This window comes from Gracilinanus agilis, chromosome 4 (genome assembly GCF_016433145.1).
Source record: "Gracilinanus agilis isolate LMUSP501 chromosome 4, AgileGrace, whole genome shotgun sequence".
In the NCBI taxonomy this organism is placed as follows: Eukaryota; Metazoa; Chordata; class Mammalia; order Didelphimorphia; family Didelphidae; genus Gracilinanus; species Gracilinanus agilis.
Window position 1 is genome coordinate 243,754,232 of NC_058133.1, and position 19,485 is coordinate 243,773,716.

The 19,485-nt window shown below is 37.1% G+C and overlaps 1 protein-coding gene across 1 annotated transcript in view; it reads right to left on the reverse strand.

The window, feature by feature from the left end:
- Nucleotides 1-19,485, reverse strand: part of TBCD (tubulin folding cofactor D) — a 522,548-nt gene that overhangs the window by 1,244 nt on the left and 501,819 nt on the right. Inside the window, exons 37-38 of the mRNA XM_044675187.1 lie at nucleotides 2,664-2,773; nucleotides 463-547 (exon numbers count right to left, since the gene is read on the reverse strand). Coding sequence (XP_044531122.1) covers nucleotides 463-547; nucleotides 2,664-2,773 — 195 coding nt within the window. The remainder of the gene's footprint in view (nucleotides 1-462; nucleotides 548-2,663; nucleotides 2,774-19,485) is intronic.

The window sequence follows — 19,485 nt, forward strand, 5'->3', positions numbered from 1 at the left end:
TCTTAATGAAGAATCATTAATAAATTATATGAAAAATAAAAAACGCTATTGAGAATCTATATAAAGAAATATAGACTCAGAATGATAATTTGAGAATCATCAGACACCCTATGATTACCTCTCCTTCCCTCCCAAAACTGACATCACCTTTTTTCTAATAAGAATGGATAAAAGGCATCTATATTTTTGCTTGTTTTTCTAGATAAACTGAGTATTAAACCAGGAATCTGGTATAGTTTTTTTTAAACAATTCTAATATGAGGTAAATTACAGAAACTGATTTTTGGCAATTATTTACTAATAAAATTATTAAAATAGTATATTTACCATTATAGAGCTATCTCCAGAAACACACTTAATGGCCGCATGTAAGAGAACATTTTAAAGCAGAATTATGTCTTATATTATTTTTGGGGGTTTTTTTTTGAGGGCAAACATGGTTGGCATGAGCTTTGGAGTTACCTTGGAGACTAGCTGTGGTTTGGGTACTTGCAGAAGATCACACAGGTAGTTCCGCTGTCCTCTCACAAAATGTAAATCGGTATCCCTGAAAGGAAAAATAAGAAAGAAATCAGACACTGCAAGGTCATTTGAAACAAATCTGCTGACTACTCAGGAATGTGAGCACTTAACTCAGTCTATTGTTTCTGATTTACTGACCAACCCATCCCAGATCCTTTACTAATAAATATGAGAAATTATTTTTCTTTCTAAAATTAGGGGAGGTAAAGAAGAAAAATATTTAAGATGGAAGGAGAAAATGAAGAAAAATAAAGTTCAGAAATCTTGTTTTGTGCTAAATTGGGAATATCCAAGATGGTGAACCTATAGCATGAAGACTTAGTTATTAGAAAGGTAGAGGGACTCTGGTGCTTCCTCCCTCCTAACCACCATGTCTCCCGCCCACCTCTCTGTGCTTCCTCCCTCTCCTGGAACTAGAGGCTGCAAGGAAGGGCTCCTCTCCTACCACCAGGCCCAGCCCCAGCCCTAGCCCCTAAAAGATCTCCACTTTCTTCTTTCCTTCCCCACCAGCCACTTATCTGTCCCCCAAAGACTAACTGCGCTCCCTTCCCCTGTGGGAAGTGGGGCCTGACTATTCAGCCTTCTCTCCACTAGGACATGCTCCCTCATATGTTACTCACTCATGTCTGAACCTGAGGGAAGAGATCTCAAAGGCCCCTTTGTTTTATAGGTAAGGAAACTAAGCTCCAGAGAGCAACTTAGTCAAGGTCACTGATGAGAAAAAGGATTTAAACTCAGAACTCCCAAGTATGGAAACTATTCTGTTCTAACATACTGACTTTCTTTAAGATGAGAAGCCTTGCCTAGAGTCATGAAGGCTTCTTGAAATGTTACTGTCAGAAATTTCTGTCATTTTGGAAACTATGTGCACATTCACTTAGATGTGTGTGCTTTGGTCAGGTAGGGGAGGGGGAAGACGTCAGGAAAATGGATCATAATTGTTAAATGATTGCCATCCATGCAATGATAGGATGAGCTATTAGGATGAGGTTTTTCCTGATAAGTTGTAATTATCTCCCACCCAACCTTAGACAGTAGTACTTCCACTAAACTAAGGCTTATTTCTAACCCACCCAACCCATTCCTGAAGATTTAGTTCTGAAATATCCACTGGAGATAGTAGGGATATGCTTCTACTAAAATGTTTTGTATCCTGTAGATAGGGATTCTTAAGCTAGAGTTCACAGACCTTGGGGTCAGTGGAATTATGTTTTTGTTTTCATTCACTTCTAACTGAAATTTAGCATCTTTTTCTATTATGAATGTAGGCAACAAACATTTTGAGAAGGAATCCACAAGTCCATTTCACCGGACTGCCAAAGGGATTTGACATAAAGATAATTAGGAATCCCAGCTCTAGTCCCAGATTCTCAGGAATATACTAATAGTATGTAAAATGAGGTGAACTATTACTTCATTTTCACACACACCCCCAGAGACTCCTTCATTATCTCTCACAAACGCTTTTCATTTATTATATCTTTTTGATATTTTTATAGAATTTCTTATTTTCAAAGAGTTAATATTAAACAGTTGTAGAAAAAAATAATACTAGAGCTCCTCTTTTATGTTTCAACTTTCTAGTTCCAAGCCTAGAGACTAATAAAATCCTCAGAATTATCAAGCCCTAAGAGTTCCATTTGTGTTTCCTGGAGTTTTCTGAAGAAGTTGTTTCGTTTTTTTAATTAGGAATATCTGTTATTTTAGGGACATCATGGACAAAAGAAGATTTTATTGTTATCATGTGCCCTTTCAAGTTCCTGAGCTTCCATGGAAAGAACCTGACAATGTTTTGGCTTGGGACCACAAGAGCTCACAGGATGATGAATTAGACAGCTGGGTGGCACCATGAATAGAGCAGACCTAAATTCAAATTTGGCCTGAGACATTTTACTAGCTGTCTAACTCTGGGCACTTATCCTTTGAATCGGAATAATAATAGCATCTTCACAGTGTTGTTATGAAGATAAAATGGGATAATATTTGTAAAGTACCTGGCACTTAATAAATGTTCCTCTGTCTTTTCCCTGTATACTATTTATCCACCTTAAATAACAAAGAACAAGTGGTTCACCCCTTTATTTAGAAACCATAAGTGATTTCCAAGGAGAATTATTATTTCTAACAGTGAATTAACTTACCAGGCAGTGTCACTGAGTATAGTCATAACTTCATCAGAGACTGCTGGATCAACAATGTCACTATAGATTAATACCATTTCATACACCTGACTGGCAGTTGTCTTCCTTATCTAGGTAAAAAAAAATCAAGTTGATTGCATTAGACTAGAATAAGGCATCAAGTTACCTCACCACTAGAGTGTATTTGATGAGATCTGTTTCTTCTTCTGTGTTCATGAACACAGTTAATTATAAATAATGTGCACAAAATCTACCTTTGATAGCACCCAGGTTCCCACCTTATTTAGGATAGTCATGTATACAAGTATACAAGCAAAGAAAGAAAACTAGAATCCAATTTCCCAAATGAATACTGATGTAAAAATGTTAAATATTTTATAAAATTATTTTAAAGATTTTTAAATAAAATGTTGTTAGGATGATATTGTTTCTTGATGACTCTTTGCTGTTTAGAATTGCTTTGATTTCTAGATCTCATTGTTATAAAACAAAAATGCACAGTCTGAAAGTAACCATGCAGACAAGAATGATTCAGACCAGTCCTGAGCAGTAGCTAAGGTGATCAAGAAAACTCCAAGGCTGTTTTCCTTTATTATTATGTATTACAAGAAGAACATCCTAACTCCTACATTCCAACATTCTAAGCTGCTGAGGACCAACTCCAGTTGCTAGGTTATGAAGGGCTTTGAAAACCATAGTTTTGTATTTAATCCTGTGGGCAACAAGGAGTCATTGGAGTTTATTGAGTAAAGGAATGACATGGTTGGATTTGCACTTTAAGAAAATCACTCTAATAGTTGAATGGAGAATGGACTGGAGTGAGGAAAGATTTGAAGGTGCCGACTCATCAGCAGGCTATTTTACTAGATAGACCGGATTAAAGGTGGTGAGGGCCTAAAGCAGAGTGGTGACAGTATTACAGGAGAGATGGGGGCATATTTGAGAGATGTTGCAAAGGTGAAATCGAAAGGCCTTTGCAACAGACTCTCAGAATGGAGATTAAGGGTAACTCTTGGGTTGTGAACATGGGGTACGGAGAAGATGGTGTTATCCTTTACAGTAATAAAGAAGGTAGGAGTGCGAGAGGATTTAGGAGAAAAGATAAGGAATTTATATGATTTAGTTTAGTATGGTTTATATTTAGTTTAGACATATTATGTTTGAACATAGTTCCTGGACATCCAGTTCAAGATACCTGAAAAGCAGATGAAAATAAGAGAATGGAGGTCAGCAGAGAATTTGGGGCAGGACAGGCAGATTTGATGATAATCAGCATAGAGAAGATAATTAAATCCTCTCTCTCCCCAGTGGATCTTCCAAACCTTTTCATCCCTCCTTAAGCCTCCTTCAGCTAAGATCCCAGGCTGATATTTTACAGAAAAAAATTGAGGTCATTCACCATGAATCCTCTCTTCTATCCTCTTCTTCATTTCCTATTACTTAGGTACTTTCTGCTATTTTCTCCTCCTTTACTCCATCTCACATGCAGGCTACCAAGGTTACTTATTCAAGTGATCCCATTCCATCCTATTTCCTCCAACAAATTGCTCCTTCTATCATTCCCACACTTTCACTTATGTTCAATTTCTCCCATTCTACTGTGTTATTTCTTACTGTTGTTAATTGAAATTTGGGAAATGCCATTTAAAAGTGTGTGTGTATATATATATATATATATATATATATTTTTTTTTTCTATGGACACATGGGAACTATCAAACTACATTTCCCGTGGTCCAACGGGTTTCCGGTTCCGGTTCTTTGGGCGTGGGAATGCCTGCGTCACCACACAGAGGACAGTTTAAATGGGAGGAGAATCGAAAGTAAGCCCTCTTTGGCTAGCAGGCGCGGGAAGAGACGAGAGGTAACAATAATGGCGGGGGCGGCAGTCTTGAATTCTTACCGTCACGTGGTCTAATGATTTTACCAGCATGGCCATGCTTTAATTAAAATACTACATATAGTATTTTATATATGTATATATAATTATACATATATATATATTATATATATATATTATATATTATATTATATATTATATATTATATATATATTATATTATATTATATTATAATATTATATATATAATTCTATATTTATATCAGTCTTTATCATTTTTAATTATAACACTGTTCACAAACATAGTCATGTCTTTTCTATTTAAAACAATTCTCACTTAATCCTTCCTATCTTTGTTATCTACCATCCTATATTTTTCCTTCCCTTTGCAGCTAAATTTCTTTAAAAAACAACAACAACAAACCCATCTACAACAAATGTCTTCACTTCTTAATTTTCTTATAATCTGGCTTTCAACTTTATGATTCTACCCAACTTCTTTCTCTAAATGATCTCTTAGTTGTCAAATCTTTTTCTCAATCCTCATTTTCTTTGACTTCTTTGTAGCCTTTGACAATAAGCTTTCTCCTTATTCATCTCTTCTCTCTAGGTTTTTGGGACACCACTATTTGATCACATTCCTTCTTTTGTCTCCTTTGCGGAATTCTCTTCCAGACCACGTTCTCTAACTGTAGGTATTTCTCAGGGTTCTGTCCTGGGTCTTCTCCCTCTCTATTACTTAACTTGGTGATCTCATCAGTTTCCATGGATTTGATTACCATCACAAATTCAAGGTCTAAAACAGAACTCATTACGTTTCCCCTTAAACACTCCCTACTTCTTACTTTCCCTATTATTGTAGAAGGTAATACCACCTTCCCAGGCCATCCTAAGAGTCATTCTGAATTCCTCACTCTCTTTCACTTCTTGAATATGCTTCCTTCTCTCCTTGTGCAAATCCTCATCACTTCATGTCTGGGCTACTGCAATAAAGCTGCTGACAGAGTCTGCCTGCCTCAAGACTCTCCCCACTGTAATCCACAGACCATTTAGACATTAAAGTGAGCATGTCACCCCTTATCCTTAGTAAACTCCGGTGGCTTCCTATTGCCTCCAGGAACAAATACAAAATGTCCTGTTTGGCATTTAAAGCTATTCATAATCTAGTCTACTTTTCGAATCTTCTTACACCTAACTGCCCAACATATACTCTTTGAACTAGTGACACTGGGCTCCTGGTTGTTCTATAAACAAGACATTCAACTCCAGGCATTTTCTTTGACTGTCTCCTATGCCTGGAATACTCCCTTGGCTTCTTTTAAGTCCCAATAAATCTTGCCTTCTTCAGGAAACCTTCCCCAATCTCTCTTAATTCTAGAGACTTTCCTATGTTAATTATTTACTATTTATCTTATATAGAACATGCTTTGTATATATTTTCATGTTGCGTCCCATATTAAATTGTAAGCTCTTTGAGGGCAAGGGCTCTTTGTGGAGGTGGAGTCACACCTTAGAAGCAGCAAAAAGTCATCTCTGAAATCCCTTCCATACCAATGAAAAACAAAGTGCTTGGAGGGGACAGAAAACCAAATCTAACAACAGGGCAGAGCCGGGGAACCCTCCTTCTTGATTCAACTTATAAGTACACAGAGAAGGCTGAATTCTTGGGTTTAAGGAAAAGAAGTAAGGAAGGTCCCAGTACCCCTCCCCCACCTACTGTGCTGAGTCTCAGGGGTCCCTAGGGTCTTGGGGTGAGGGCTCCCATCCAGAAGGAGTACCTTGCTAACACAGCTACGCGAGGCTTAGGGCTCTGACCACAGCCAGCAGGGAGGCAGCTGGAGGAGAGGTGTAGAGAGGAGGGCAGCCTGGTCTCAGCCTCCAGCCACCACTCTCCATCTTGGGCCTCCCTCTTCTTGAGGTTTTGGCCTCAGGGCACATCCAGCTCTGCAGATCAGCTCCTCCCAGCTTAATCAGGTCTATCAATAGGGCAGATAAGGAGCCTTCAGAGGGCAGGGAAGCTCACTCTCCAACACCCCTCCCCCAATGACTGCCCTGAGAGCCTTGGTAAGCTCAGGACTCTGACCCAGCAGCTGGCAGGGAGGCAACTGAAAGAAAGGAAGAGACAGGAGTACAAGGGTAACTACCTTCAACCTCCACACCTTCAGCTTCTACTGGCACCAGGGGAAGATGTGACCTCAGGGTTCATTAATACTCCATCAACCTAATCTAGTCAATCAGGAGAGCAGAGAAAAAGCCCCTTCAGGACAAAAATGGCCCAAACCCACAGATCCAGAAAATAAACAGAGGAACAAAATTATAGCCAATGGGGGTAGGGGTGGAGGGAAGAATATGAGTAAACAACAGAAAAAGAAAAAAGAAATTACCTTTTTGTGTCCTCAGTGCTTAGCACAGCACTTCACTCAGACTGAAATAAGTGGGAGTTGATGAGATTTTCAGGTGAAGTAGAATAGAGGGAGAACAGGACAGAATCCTTTGGATCAGATATAGGGATATGGATGTGAATCCAGCAAAGGAGACTTAGGAGTGGTCAAATAGCTAAGAGGGGAACTACAAGAGTGGTATCCTAAAAACACAGAGAAAAAAGTATCAAGAAGGAGTGATCAGCAGTGTCAAAGACTGAAGAAAGGTCAAGCAGAATAAGGCCTGAGATATAGTCATTGGATATGGCAACTAAGAGATTATTGGTATCTTTGGAGAGAGAAGTATTGGTGGAATGGTAAGGTTGGAAACTTGGCTATGAGGGATTAAAAATAAAGTAAAAGAAAAGAAAGTAAAAGCCTATTTTGGATGGCCTTTTCAAGAAATTCAACTACAAAGGGGAGAAGAGATATAGGACAATATTTATTGGGGATGAAAGGATCAAGTGAAAGCTTTTACAGTTTGCAGGAGATATGACAATAGCTAGGTGGTGCAGTGGATATAATGCCAAACCTGAAATCAGGAAAACCTCAGTTCAAATCCAGCCTCAGACATGAGCTATTTAACTCTGGGCAAGTTAATCAGCCTCTGTTTGCTTCAGTTTCTTAATCAATAAAATGTAGATAATAATAGCATCTACCTCCCAAAGCAGATCCCAAGGATCAAATAAGTATTTATGAAGTGTTTAGCATAGTGCCTTGTAGGAATGTGCTATATATTATTGTTACAAAAGCATATTTGTTTGCAGAGAGAGTGAGATCAAAAATACATGCCAAGAGGGGCAATCTATTGGAGGAGAGAGGATGGAATAGGATTACTTAAGCAGATAGAGAGGTTAAGCTTAGTAAGGAAGCCATCTGAGAAAAGGGTGAATGAGGAAAAAAAACCTGAGAGCTAGGAGATGAGGAAAAGGAAAAAAGAAGAAACTCAACACAAATGACTTCACTTTTTTCTGTAAAATATGAAGCAAGGTTCTCAGCCGAGAGGGTTGGGAGAGAGGGAGCCACTGAAAGTTTGAGGAGAGATGAAAAGGTTTGGAAGAGCCATTATGGATATGAGAGTGAGCTGATAAGCCAAAGACTGTCTAGGGAACACAGAGGGCCCAGCTGAGGCTATTTAACATAAATTTATAGTTGATCCAGTCAGTTTAGTTTTTTTTTTAAGTTTAGTTTAATAATTTTTTCCACCTACTGTAAATGACTATAATAATCTAGTGTTTGATAAACCCAAAGATCAAATATATTGGGGGGTAAAAACCATTTGACAAAAATTGCTGGGAAAACTGGAAAGCAGTTTGGCAGAAATTAGGTATAGACCAACATTTCATATTGTATGTCAAAATGGGTTAATGATTTAAATTTATAATGATTATAATTTATAATTATTTCAGTTTAATATACTATCATAAGGAAATTAAGGGAGCATGAAAAAAATCCACCTGTCAAATCTATGAATAAATGAAAATTTTTTGACTAAATGAGAAAGGATCATGGGAAATAAAATGAATAATTCTGATTACATGAAATTAAATTATTTGCACAAACAAAACCAATGCAGCCAAAATTAGACAAGCAAGAAACTAGAAGGGGGAATGGCTGATACTTGAACCTTGACTCTTGAATTCATTCTCATATAAATTGGTCAAAAGAGGAAAAAATACACAAACATGTCTATTTTACTCCACAAGGATACATGAGGAAAAGAGTGGAAAAAAAGAAGGAATTCAAATGATTCAAATGAGGGTATATTAAAGGAAGGAACATTCTAAGTAAAGCAAATTCTAACTTGAAGTATAAAAATATTTAATAGTTATTTTTGAGGTACCATAAAGAATAACCAAGTGTAGACTTTCAGAGAATTAATGATGATATATGCTACTCACCTCCATGAGGATGTGCAGAATGTGACATATATGTATGTGTACATATACATGCATGTATATAAGAATTCAAACATGAATATTTTCTTTTATATATAGGCAATGTGGGTGTTTGTTTTGCTTTACTATAAAAATCTGTAATGGATTGTTTCTCTTTCATTTTCAACTGGCAGTCTGGGTGGATGGGAGAGACAAGATAGATTTTTGTTGATTGAAAAAAATTTAGGAGGGAAGGGTGGAGTCAAGATGGCGGCTTAGGAGAACCAAAAGCCCAAACTCTCTCCAACAATTCTTTGATAACAATATTTATAACGCACTTCAAAGAAAAGAGAAACCCAAACCCAACAAGAAAAAGTAATCACAGGACTCTCTTGCTGAAAACAACTTGAAAGGTAGGCATAGAGGGTCTATTTTCATGGGATAAGGGAGAGACATACTGGCTGAACTCCCTCCCCACCCACCATGCTGAGACCTATAAAAAGACTGGGGCTCTCTGTGTGAGCCTGGGGGGTGAGGGGGGAGAATCATCTAATTGGACACCCTCAGCCCCACTGGCTAAAGTGAAGAATTTGCCCCAGAGCAGGATAGCTCGGCAGATTAGCTCAACTGGTTGAATCTAGTATACCAACAGAAGATTAAGAAAAGAGAAGATTCATTAAATCAGGAGAGGGTGGGAAAATAAATAAAATTTTAAAAAGTAAACAAAATGAATAAACAAGAGGAAGAAAAGAAAGCTATTCCTATTAAAAACAAGAGAAAATATAGGAATAGCTGGGCCTTTCCTCAAAATAATAAAGAGTATATATTTAAAACCATCAGCAAGTATCATCTACAATGGAGATAAGTTAGAAGCCTTCCCAATAAGATCAGGAGTGAAGCAAGGAAGCCCAGTTAGAGAGAGAAGAGATCAATGAATTGGGCATGCAACTTAAAAAAGCCAGAAGAGAACAAATTTTAAATTCCCAGATAAAAACTAAATTGGGAAATTTATCTAAAAATCAAAGATCTAAATCTAAATCTAAATCAAAAATAAAAAAATCAAAAGATCTAAAAATCAAAGGAGAAATTAATAAAATTGAAAGTAAGAGAACTATTGAATTAATAAATAAAACGAGGAGTTGGTACTTTAAAAAAACAAATAAAAGAGATAAAGTACTGGCTAATCTAATAAAAAAAGAAAGAAGAGAATCAAATTAACAATATCAAAGATAAAAAGGGAGTTCTCACCTCTAATGAAGAGGAAATTAAAGTAATTATTAAAAGCTATTTTTCCCAATTATATGGCAATAAATATGACAATCTAGGTGAAATGGGTGAATATTTACAAAAACATAAATTGGCCAGATTAACAAAAGAGGAAATAGAACACTTAAATAATCCCATCTCAGAAAAAGAAATTGAACAAGCCATCAAGGAACTCCCTAAGAAAAAATCTCCAGGGCCAGATGGATTCACAAGTGAATTCTATCAAACATTTAAAGAACAACTAATCCCAATACTACATAAACTATATGACAAAATAAGCAAAGAAGGAGTCTTACCAAATTCTTTTTATGACACAAATATGGTAATGACTCCCTAGCCAAGAAGACTAAAAACAGAGAAAGAAAACTACAATCTCCTTAATGAACATAGATACGAAAATCTTAAATAAAAAACTAGCAAAGAGACTACAAATTATCACAAGGATTATTCACTATGACCAGTTGGGATTTATACCAGAAATGCAAGGCTGGTTTAGCATTAATTAGGAAAACCACCCACATAACTGACCATATCAATAACCAAACCAACAGAAATCACATGATTATCCCAATAGATGCAAAAATAGCCTTTGACAAAATACAACACCTGTTCCTATTGAAAACACTAGAAAGTATAGGAATAGAAGGGCCATTTTGCTTTTTAGGCTATTTTCCTTTTGCCATTTTTTTCTTCAACCTGTCTTATTTGATTTTTAAATTCCTTTTTGAGTTCCTCCAGAGCCAACATCCAGTTTCCTTTTTTTTTTTTTTTGAGGGCCTTTCCTCAAAATAATAAAGAGTATATATTTAAAACCATCAGCAAGTATCATCTACAATGGAGATAAGTTAGAAGCCTTCCCAATAAGATCAAGAGCAAGGAAGCCCATTATCATCTCTAATATTTAACATCTGAGAGTGTTAAAATTAATGGTTTGGCTAAACATATGAAAATTATAAATCTTTTTTTTTTTGTAAAGTAGAGAAATACAAAAGGGTAGAAAAGACATTAACCTATCTAACTAAATATTGTTCCAGTGCTTGGTTCAGCCAGGACTTGTTAACCTTCAATCAGAATTAAACCATCTCCAGAAGACAGGAAGGGAAAACCAGCTAGCCACTCACCCAAAACAATGGCTGGAGCTGAAGGTGACTTCTGAAGCCTACCTTCCTTCTTTGAGTCCACCTTCTTCTTGAAGCCAACTTCCTTCTTGGAGTTCACTCTCTACTAGCCTCCTTCACTAGACTCCTACAACAGACTCCCTGCTCAGTTTTAACTCCAACTAGGTAAAGAGAACAAAAGATTTTCTTTTCACAAGTGTGAACTCAAAGAAAACCAAGAATTCTCTTTCAAACATTATATTAAAAATGCTAATGGTAGCAATTAGAGAAGAAAAACAAATTGAAGGGAAACTAAACTATCACTCTTTGCAGATGTTATAATGCTATACTTAAGGAATCCTTGAAAATCAACTAAAAAGCTAGTGGAAATAATCAACAACTTTAACAAATTTGCAAGGTTAAAAAATAAACCAAATAAATCATCAGCATTTCTATATCTTTTCAACAAAATTTAGCAGCGAGTTAGAAAGAGAAACTCCATTTAAAATCACTAAATTGTGATAATTATATTAAATCTACACTGCCCATCTTTGGATTTAATCACCAAAGGTGAAAAATTCTCCATTTTGGGGTGGTCTGTAACCCATGTGTTCTAGAGTAACAAATCATAATTTACTGACTGCCTCATGGGCAGTCTGTTTGTTTTGAATTCAGGGAAGTGCTATTTGGAAGTATGTTAGAGACTTCCTATGGTCACGTGGTGGCTTTGAGACTACATTTTCCATGATTCCAATGGGTTTCTGGACGTCTGACGTCCCCACGCAGAGGGCAGTTTAAATTCGGAGGAGGGCCTAGAGAAGGCCTCTTGGCTCTCTTGGCTACATGGCTGGTGGAGGAGAGACATTATGGGCACTGGTGGTAAATTTAAAAGAGAGGCACGGTCATAGATATCTTACCAACAAAACCATGGCTATTAAATTAATATATTTTCTTATAATATATGTCTATATCATTTTTAATCTTAACATTGATGGCAACCATATGAAGTTTGGATTAAGAACCCTAAATTTTTTAGATAGCCTAACGAGAGCATTTAGAGCCATGCCTGCCTTTTGGCCATCTTGCTCAGCACTTTTGAGCAATGCTCGCCATGTTTTTGCTAAAAGCAACAGCATGTTTTTGCCTCCTGTGGGACTCAGCCAGCAAGCTGAGCCTGACCCACCTTGGGCTGCTTCTGGTTTCTGGGTGCCCTAGTGCCTGTAATCTCCGCCGCTTTTCCTGATTCACCACTGCCTCACGTTCCTGCCTGCCCTGATCTCTGCCAAATTCCCAGCCCACTGGAGCAGACCACTTCTCTTGATCCTGCCTCGCTGGTGCCGATCGTCCTGTTCTGAGTCCCGAATCCTGAATCCCCAGCTGCCGCTTTCACTACTGCCCTGCTCTGACTTGCCCCGATCTTCGGAGACTTCTGCCAATGCTGCTTAAGATTTGGGAAGTATCCCACCTCCTCCCTACTCTTTTTACTCCATTCTTGCCTTCCTTGGGGAACACCTGCCCACATATGGTATTTTCTACAAAACTGACCTAAGCTTTTCTCTAGCTCCGAGCCCACAACTCCACGTGGATGCTAGTGTATGAACCTTGAACTAGTGATTACTCTTCATTGGGCGCATGGCCTATTCAAACTTTTTGCGATTATTAAACTCAAACTCAAGGGAAAAGAAATTCACCCCATACCTGCTCAGAACTTTGAACTAAGTGCAGTGACTGATTATAAGGACCCTGAATTGTGGATTTTAAAACCTCAGAACTCAGAGTTTAAAAAAGAAAAACAACTCTGTATCTTACTGCATTTTGCTGATTAGTTTCATGAATTAATTTTGTTGATTTTGTTGATTTTCCTGTTACACTGAATCATTTTAAGTTAATGAAGTTTGTGACTGCTAGATTAATTCTGTTTATGATTTTATTGTAACTCCCAAATAATGAGAAAAATCTATTAGAACCCGTAAAAGAGGTTTTTTTGACAGTATAGCTTGATATCTGGTACTCATATTATATTTCCTAATTTATTTCAGGTTTCAATGCTGTGTTCTGGTACCATTTGAACATCTTACACATTTTTAAAGTTGTAAATTGCCTTATGTATACTGGATTTATAGGAGCACATGTCTCTTAAGTTTTATTCTGTCTTGGTAATTGTATAGAACCTTAGAAGTTTCCATGCCTTGACATTTAAATTGTAATTTTACAAGAGGTCTTTTAACTTTTACTTTAGATCTTAAAGAATTGTTGTCTTAAAGGATAAGCTTTTATATATTTTATTATAAGAAAAATTGTTGCCTTAAATGGGTAGAAGCATGAAAATTTCCTACCAAAGATATTTTTTTTAAAACAGGAAGCCAAGGAGCTCCTGTATACTTTTATCAGAAGGATCTAGAATTCCTGAAGATAATTTTGACCAGAAGATTTTTTTAAATATCAGATTTTGATATGAAAGCAGTAACAGGTTGTTGAAAAACTCTTAGCCAAGATTTAAAAGTTATAAAAAGTATATGATTTTTAAACATCATTGTTTATTGTTTTAAAATGTGTTATTAGAAATTATGGTACTCTATTTAAATGTGCATTGTGAATCTGCTATTTTGTAAAATCCATTTACACTCAGGGCAGCTGGGTAGCTCAGTGGAGTGAGAGTCAGGCCTAGAGACAGGAGGTCCTAGGTTCAAACCCGGCCTCAGCCACTTCCCAGCTGTGTGACCCTGGGCAAGTCACTTGACCCCCATTGCCCACCCTTACCAATCTTCCACCTATGAGACAATACACCAAAGTACAAGGGTTTTAAAAAAAAAAAGAAAGAAAGAAAGAAAATCCATTTATACTCACAGAAAGTGAATCTCATTTTTGGGTAAAAAAAAAACCTTCACTACTTCTAAGCTATATATATATTTTTGATTTTTAAAACATTCTTTTTTTTAATTAGAGCAATTGATTTTTTCCTTTTTCTCATCTTGTACTGGAAGTACATATATAATCATTATTTATTCTTTTTTTTTTATTTTACAGTGATATAAGCTTAATGCAAATACCTAAAGAGCCTGAGACTGAGGCTATGGGACTGTGATTTAATGCCTTTCTGTCTGATTCCAGGAGAAGGGAACATAAGAGCTGTTAATAGTGTTAAGAAAGCACAAGGTCATAGAGACTTGACTAAGTATCTGCATGGATTGCAGGAGTCTATGCCAATCCTTTAGGGCTTGAAAAATGGGGTTTGAGTCCTGGAGTCCCAGTCTTTTCTAAAACTTTAGAGGACATGGGTCCCCTCAACTTAAATTCCTAGGCCAGCACCTAAGATTGGTTATTATTGGCTCGTTCCCTGAAAACTTGATGGCAAATCAGATCAGAGAGAGACATTTCCCTTAAGTCCTGGCCCTGAATGGGTAATAGCAAACTGCTTAAATCACTTTCATTGGGCCTTGATTCAAAGGCCTATTACAAGTTTATTTTCCCTACATTTTTTGCACATTTTACATTTCATTCACAAGTTAATTTTTTCTTCTTTTTTTTCTTGAATTTTATTCTTTTTATTTTGCCAATTGATTTCCTACAACCCCCCGTGACTCAGCCACTCATCCTTAGCTGACCTGAGGTACCCTTTTCAAGGAAAAAAAGTGTGTTTAGAATTTTCCTCAGGGGGATGTGTATTAAGGGTTTTTTTTTTTTAAAAAATCGAAAAAGTAAAAATATATGTATATTTAACTCTTTTAGGAGTAATTTCAGGGGGAAATGTATGATCCTTAGAAGGAAATGTATGTTTTATAATCTATAATGTTAAGTTTAAATTTTTTTGAGAATAATTTCAGGATAAGGATTTTGCCATCTCCCCAGAATCCAGACGATGGACCTGTTTGGTGAAGGCACCAAAAGATGCCTAAAGACCCTTCACTGCATCATGAAGATCAAAATTGAACTTTGGGGTGCGGCTGATTTGAACTATGGGGAGTTGGAGTGAAATGTATTTGTTTTAAATGTACACTATTATGCCAATAGGGGACTGCCCCCAAATTGTTTTTTTTTCAATGCAGCTAGTTTTATCCATTTGTTTATCCATTTCTTTTATCCCCCAAATTCCTGAAATTTAGAAGTTGTCTATGTTTATAGATCCAGCGAAGAAAAAAGACCAACCTTTTTTTTGCCAGATCTCAGGGGGAAATGTTTGTTTTGAATTCAGGGAAGTGCTATTTGGAAGTATGTTAGAGACTTCCTATGGTCACACGGGGGCTTTGAGACTACATTTTCCATGATTCCAATGGGTTTCTGGTTTCCGGTTTTGGGGCGTGGGGATGTCAGACATCCCCACGCAGAGGGCAGTTTAAATTCGGAGGAGGGCCTAGAGAAGACCTCTTGGCTCTCTTGGCTACATGGCTGGTGGAGGAGAGACATTATGGGCACTGGTGGTAAATTTAAAAGAGAGGCGCAGTCATAGATATCTTACCAACAAAACCATGGCTATTAAATTAATATATTTTCTTATAATATATGCCTATATCATTTTTAAGTCCTAAGAAAAGCATCTGTTATTAGACACGTAAACTAGGGGGAGGCCACAGGAAGTGACGCAAAAGAGGCCCCTTTAAAAAGAGACCTCAGTCAGCTGGGCTGGGTCTTCTGGTTTGTGGAAGGGACCTGAAGGAACTCTGCAGGTTTGTGACTGGGGCATTCCACATGGTGAATGTAAGACTGAATCTTCCTGAACTTCTCTTAAGGAACTTTCCTTTTAATAGAGACTTTGTGACTGAAGCTTTTACTTAATTTGCCTCTGGGCAGCGCCCCCCTCCTTCTTCCCCCCCACCCCCCCAGCCCTCTGAGTTTCAGCCTTGGGTCAATTAGATCTACCTGCATTAACCTGGCCCTCTGAGTCTCCAGCTTTGGGATCAAGGCCGGATTTCCCTCTGCTGAGGGTTAATTAGATCTACCTGGATTAACCAGGGGATCAGAGCAAATTACCTATTGTGTTAGATTCTTATTTCCTTATTTCTTCTTCTTCTTCTCATTTGTAAATAAATTTCCATAAAAGTCATTTTAACTTGAGGTTACTCTTTAATTGGGGATTGATAATTGTTCAATCCCCTGGCAACCTAACCTTTTAATATATTCAACCAAAAACCCCCTTTCCCCCCCATTACACAATATAAAATATTTGGGAATCTTATTTGCCATGACAAACACAGGAATTTTAAGAACACAACTACAAAACACTTTCCGCACCATTAAAACTAGATCTAAATAATTGTAAAAACATTAATTTCTCATGGGTAGGATGAGCTAATATAATAAAAATGACAATCCTACCCAAATTAATTTACTTATTCAGTGCCATACCTATTATTATATTCATAATCTAGGATGAGATGGGTGCCACCTTGAATGACAGGGATGGCAGTTGAGAGTTTGGAATGTTCCCAGGTACCGTGAGCCCCAACCTATATATACCCCTGACAGCTACATTGAAGGAGGTCTCTGGACTCAGAGGTTGAGAACTGGAGATCACAGATCTCTGCAAGCCTCTGTGGTTCTATCTGGGCAGTGGGTGGCTGAAGGGTGATTGAAGGATGGTTGAAGAAGAAGAGGGTAGGAATAAGCCTGAATCTATTTTCTGGCTAAACTATGAGAGCTAGTGAACTATCACCATTATTGGTGAGAGAGCTGAGAGAACAAAGACCATCAATATATCTGCAGCAATAGCCTTCCCTATTCTCTGGCTTGGCTGTGGCCAGGTCCGGCCAGAGATAGATAGATAGATAGATAGATAGATAGATAGATAGATAGATAGATAGATAGATAGATAGGGGTAGTTAGATAGAAATATGTAGATTAAACACATTTTCATTTGGGTTTCTCAGTGAACTTGTAAGGCAGGCGGCTTTATTACCCACATTTTACAAATGAAACAACAGAAACTCAGAGGGTTCATAGCTCATCTTTGGGAGTCATCTAGTGTAATCAATTTCAGTTTACAGATAAAGGAACTGAGCCTTAGGGAGGTGAAATGATTTGCTTGGGGTAACATAGCTAGTAAATAACTATAATAGGATTCAAAATCTGGTCTTTCTTTCTTTCTTTCTTTCTTTCTTTCTTTCTTTCTTTCTTTCTTTCTTTCTTTCTTTCTTTCAAAGCCCTTACCTTCCACTTTACTTACAATACTGTATATTGGTTCTAAGACAGAAGAATTATAAGGACTAGGCAAAAGANTTCAATAACAAGTACCTTCCTGAGTGGTCTTTCTATCATGGCCCTTGGGAAGGGAGTCAAAGCAGTCAGATCCTGAACATTATCCAAGGCTGATCAATAGCCCATTACCAATCTATCCAAACCCGGGTTGGGCCTGGAGAGGTTAACCATCTATCTAACCTCTCAAGGGTCCTTGCTTAGGCAACTTTTAAAGGAATTTCTAACAGGTTATCAACCAAACCTGTCAGAGAGAAGGGGATAATTTACAACAGCAGCCAGAGTGATAGGAAGGTGTTCCTCCCCCCAACTGCAGCTGAGGAGATCACAGACAGATACACATCATCACCATCATTATATATCTATATCTCCCTCTACCCAATTAGTTCTTTAACACTATCAAACTACCAAAAAACTTTTTAAACAGTTAGAAAAAATTATAACAAAGTTCATCTGGAAGAACAAAAGACCAAGAATATCAAGGATCTAATAAAAAAATGTGAATAAGGAAGGTGACCTAGCAGTACCAGATCTTAAACTGTACTATAAAGCAGAGATCATCAAAACAATATGGTACTGAGGGGCAGCTGGGTAGATCAGTGGATTGAGAGCCAGGCCTAGAGATGGGAGGTCCTAGGTTCAAATCCGGCCTCAGACACTTCCCAGCTGTGTGACCCTGGGCAAGTCACTTGACCCCCATTGCCTACCCTTACCACTCTTCCACCTATAAATCAGTAAACAGAAGTTAAGGGTAAAAAAAAAAAAAAAAAAAAAAAAAAAAAAAAAAAAAAAAAAAAAAACCAATATGGTACTGGCTAAGAGATAGAAGGGAGGATCAATGGAATAGACTTGGGGTAAATAACCTCAGCAAGCTAGTGTTCGATAAACCTGAAGATTTTGGGACAAGAACTCACTATTTCACAAAAACTACTGAGAAAATTGGAAAGCAGTATGGGAAAAATTAGGTTTAGATCAATATCTCATATCCTATACCATGATCAATTCAAAATGGGTAAATGACTTAAAGATAAAGAATAAAATCATAAACGAATGAGGAAAACACAGAATAGTATGTCTGTCAGATCTATGGGAAAGGAATGAATTTAAGACCAAGCAAGAGAGAGAGAACATTATAACATATAAAATTAATAATTTTGATTATATTAAATTAAAAAGGTTTTGTACAAATAAAACCAATGCAACCAAAATTAGAAGGTAAACAACTGGGAAAAAATTTATAAAAAAACTCTGACAAAGGTCTAATTTCCCAAATATATAAGGAACTAAGTAAAATTTACAAAAAAAATCAAACTATTCCCCAATTGACAAATGGTCAAGGATGTGAATAGGAAGTTTTCAGATGAAGAAATTAAAACTATCAATAATCACATAAAAAAGTGTTCTAAATCCCTCCTAATTAGAGAAATGCAAATCAAAACAATTCTGAGGTACCACTTCATACCTAGCAGACTGGCCAAAATGATAGTAAAGGAAAATAATAAATGAGGGGATGTGGCAAAATTGGGACACTAATGCATTGCTGATGGAGTTGTGAATTGATCCAACCATTCTGACAGGCAATTTGGAATTATGCCCAAAGGGCTTTTTAAAAAAAACAAAAAACAAAACCTTACCTTCTGTCTTAGAATCAATACTGTGTATTGGTTCTAAGGCAGAAGAGCAACAAGGGCTAGGCAATGGTAGTCAAGTGACTTGCCCAGAGTCACACAGCTAGGAAGTGTTTGAGGCTAGATTTGAACCTGGGATCTCCCATCTCTAGGCCTAGCTTTCAATCCATTGAGCAACTGAGCTGCCCCCTCAAAGGGCTTTAAAAGACTGAATGCCCTTTGATCCAGCTATACCACCAATGTATTTGTATCCCAAAGAAATTTAAAAAATGTTTGTACAAAAATATTCATACCCATGCTCTTTGTGTTGGCAAAAAATTGGATTGGGTGTCCACCAACTGGGGAATGCCTGAACAAATTGTGGTATATGATGGTGATGGAATATAATTGTACTGAAAGGAATGATGAACTGGAGGATTTCTATGTAAATTGGAAAATACCTCCATGAACTGATGCAGAGTGAAATCAGCAGAACCAGCAGAACATTTTTCAGAGAAAGTAAAACA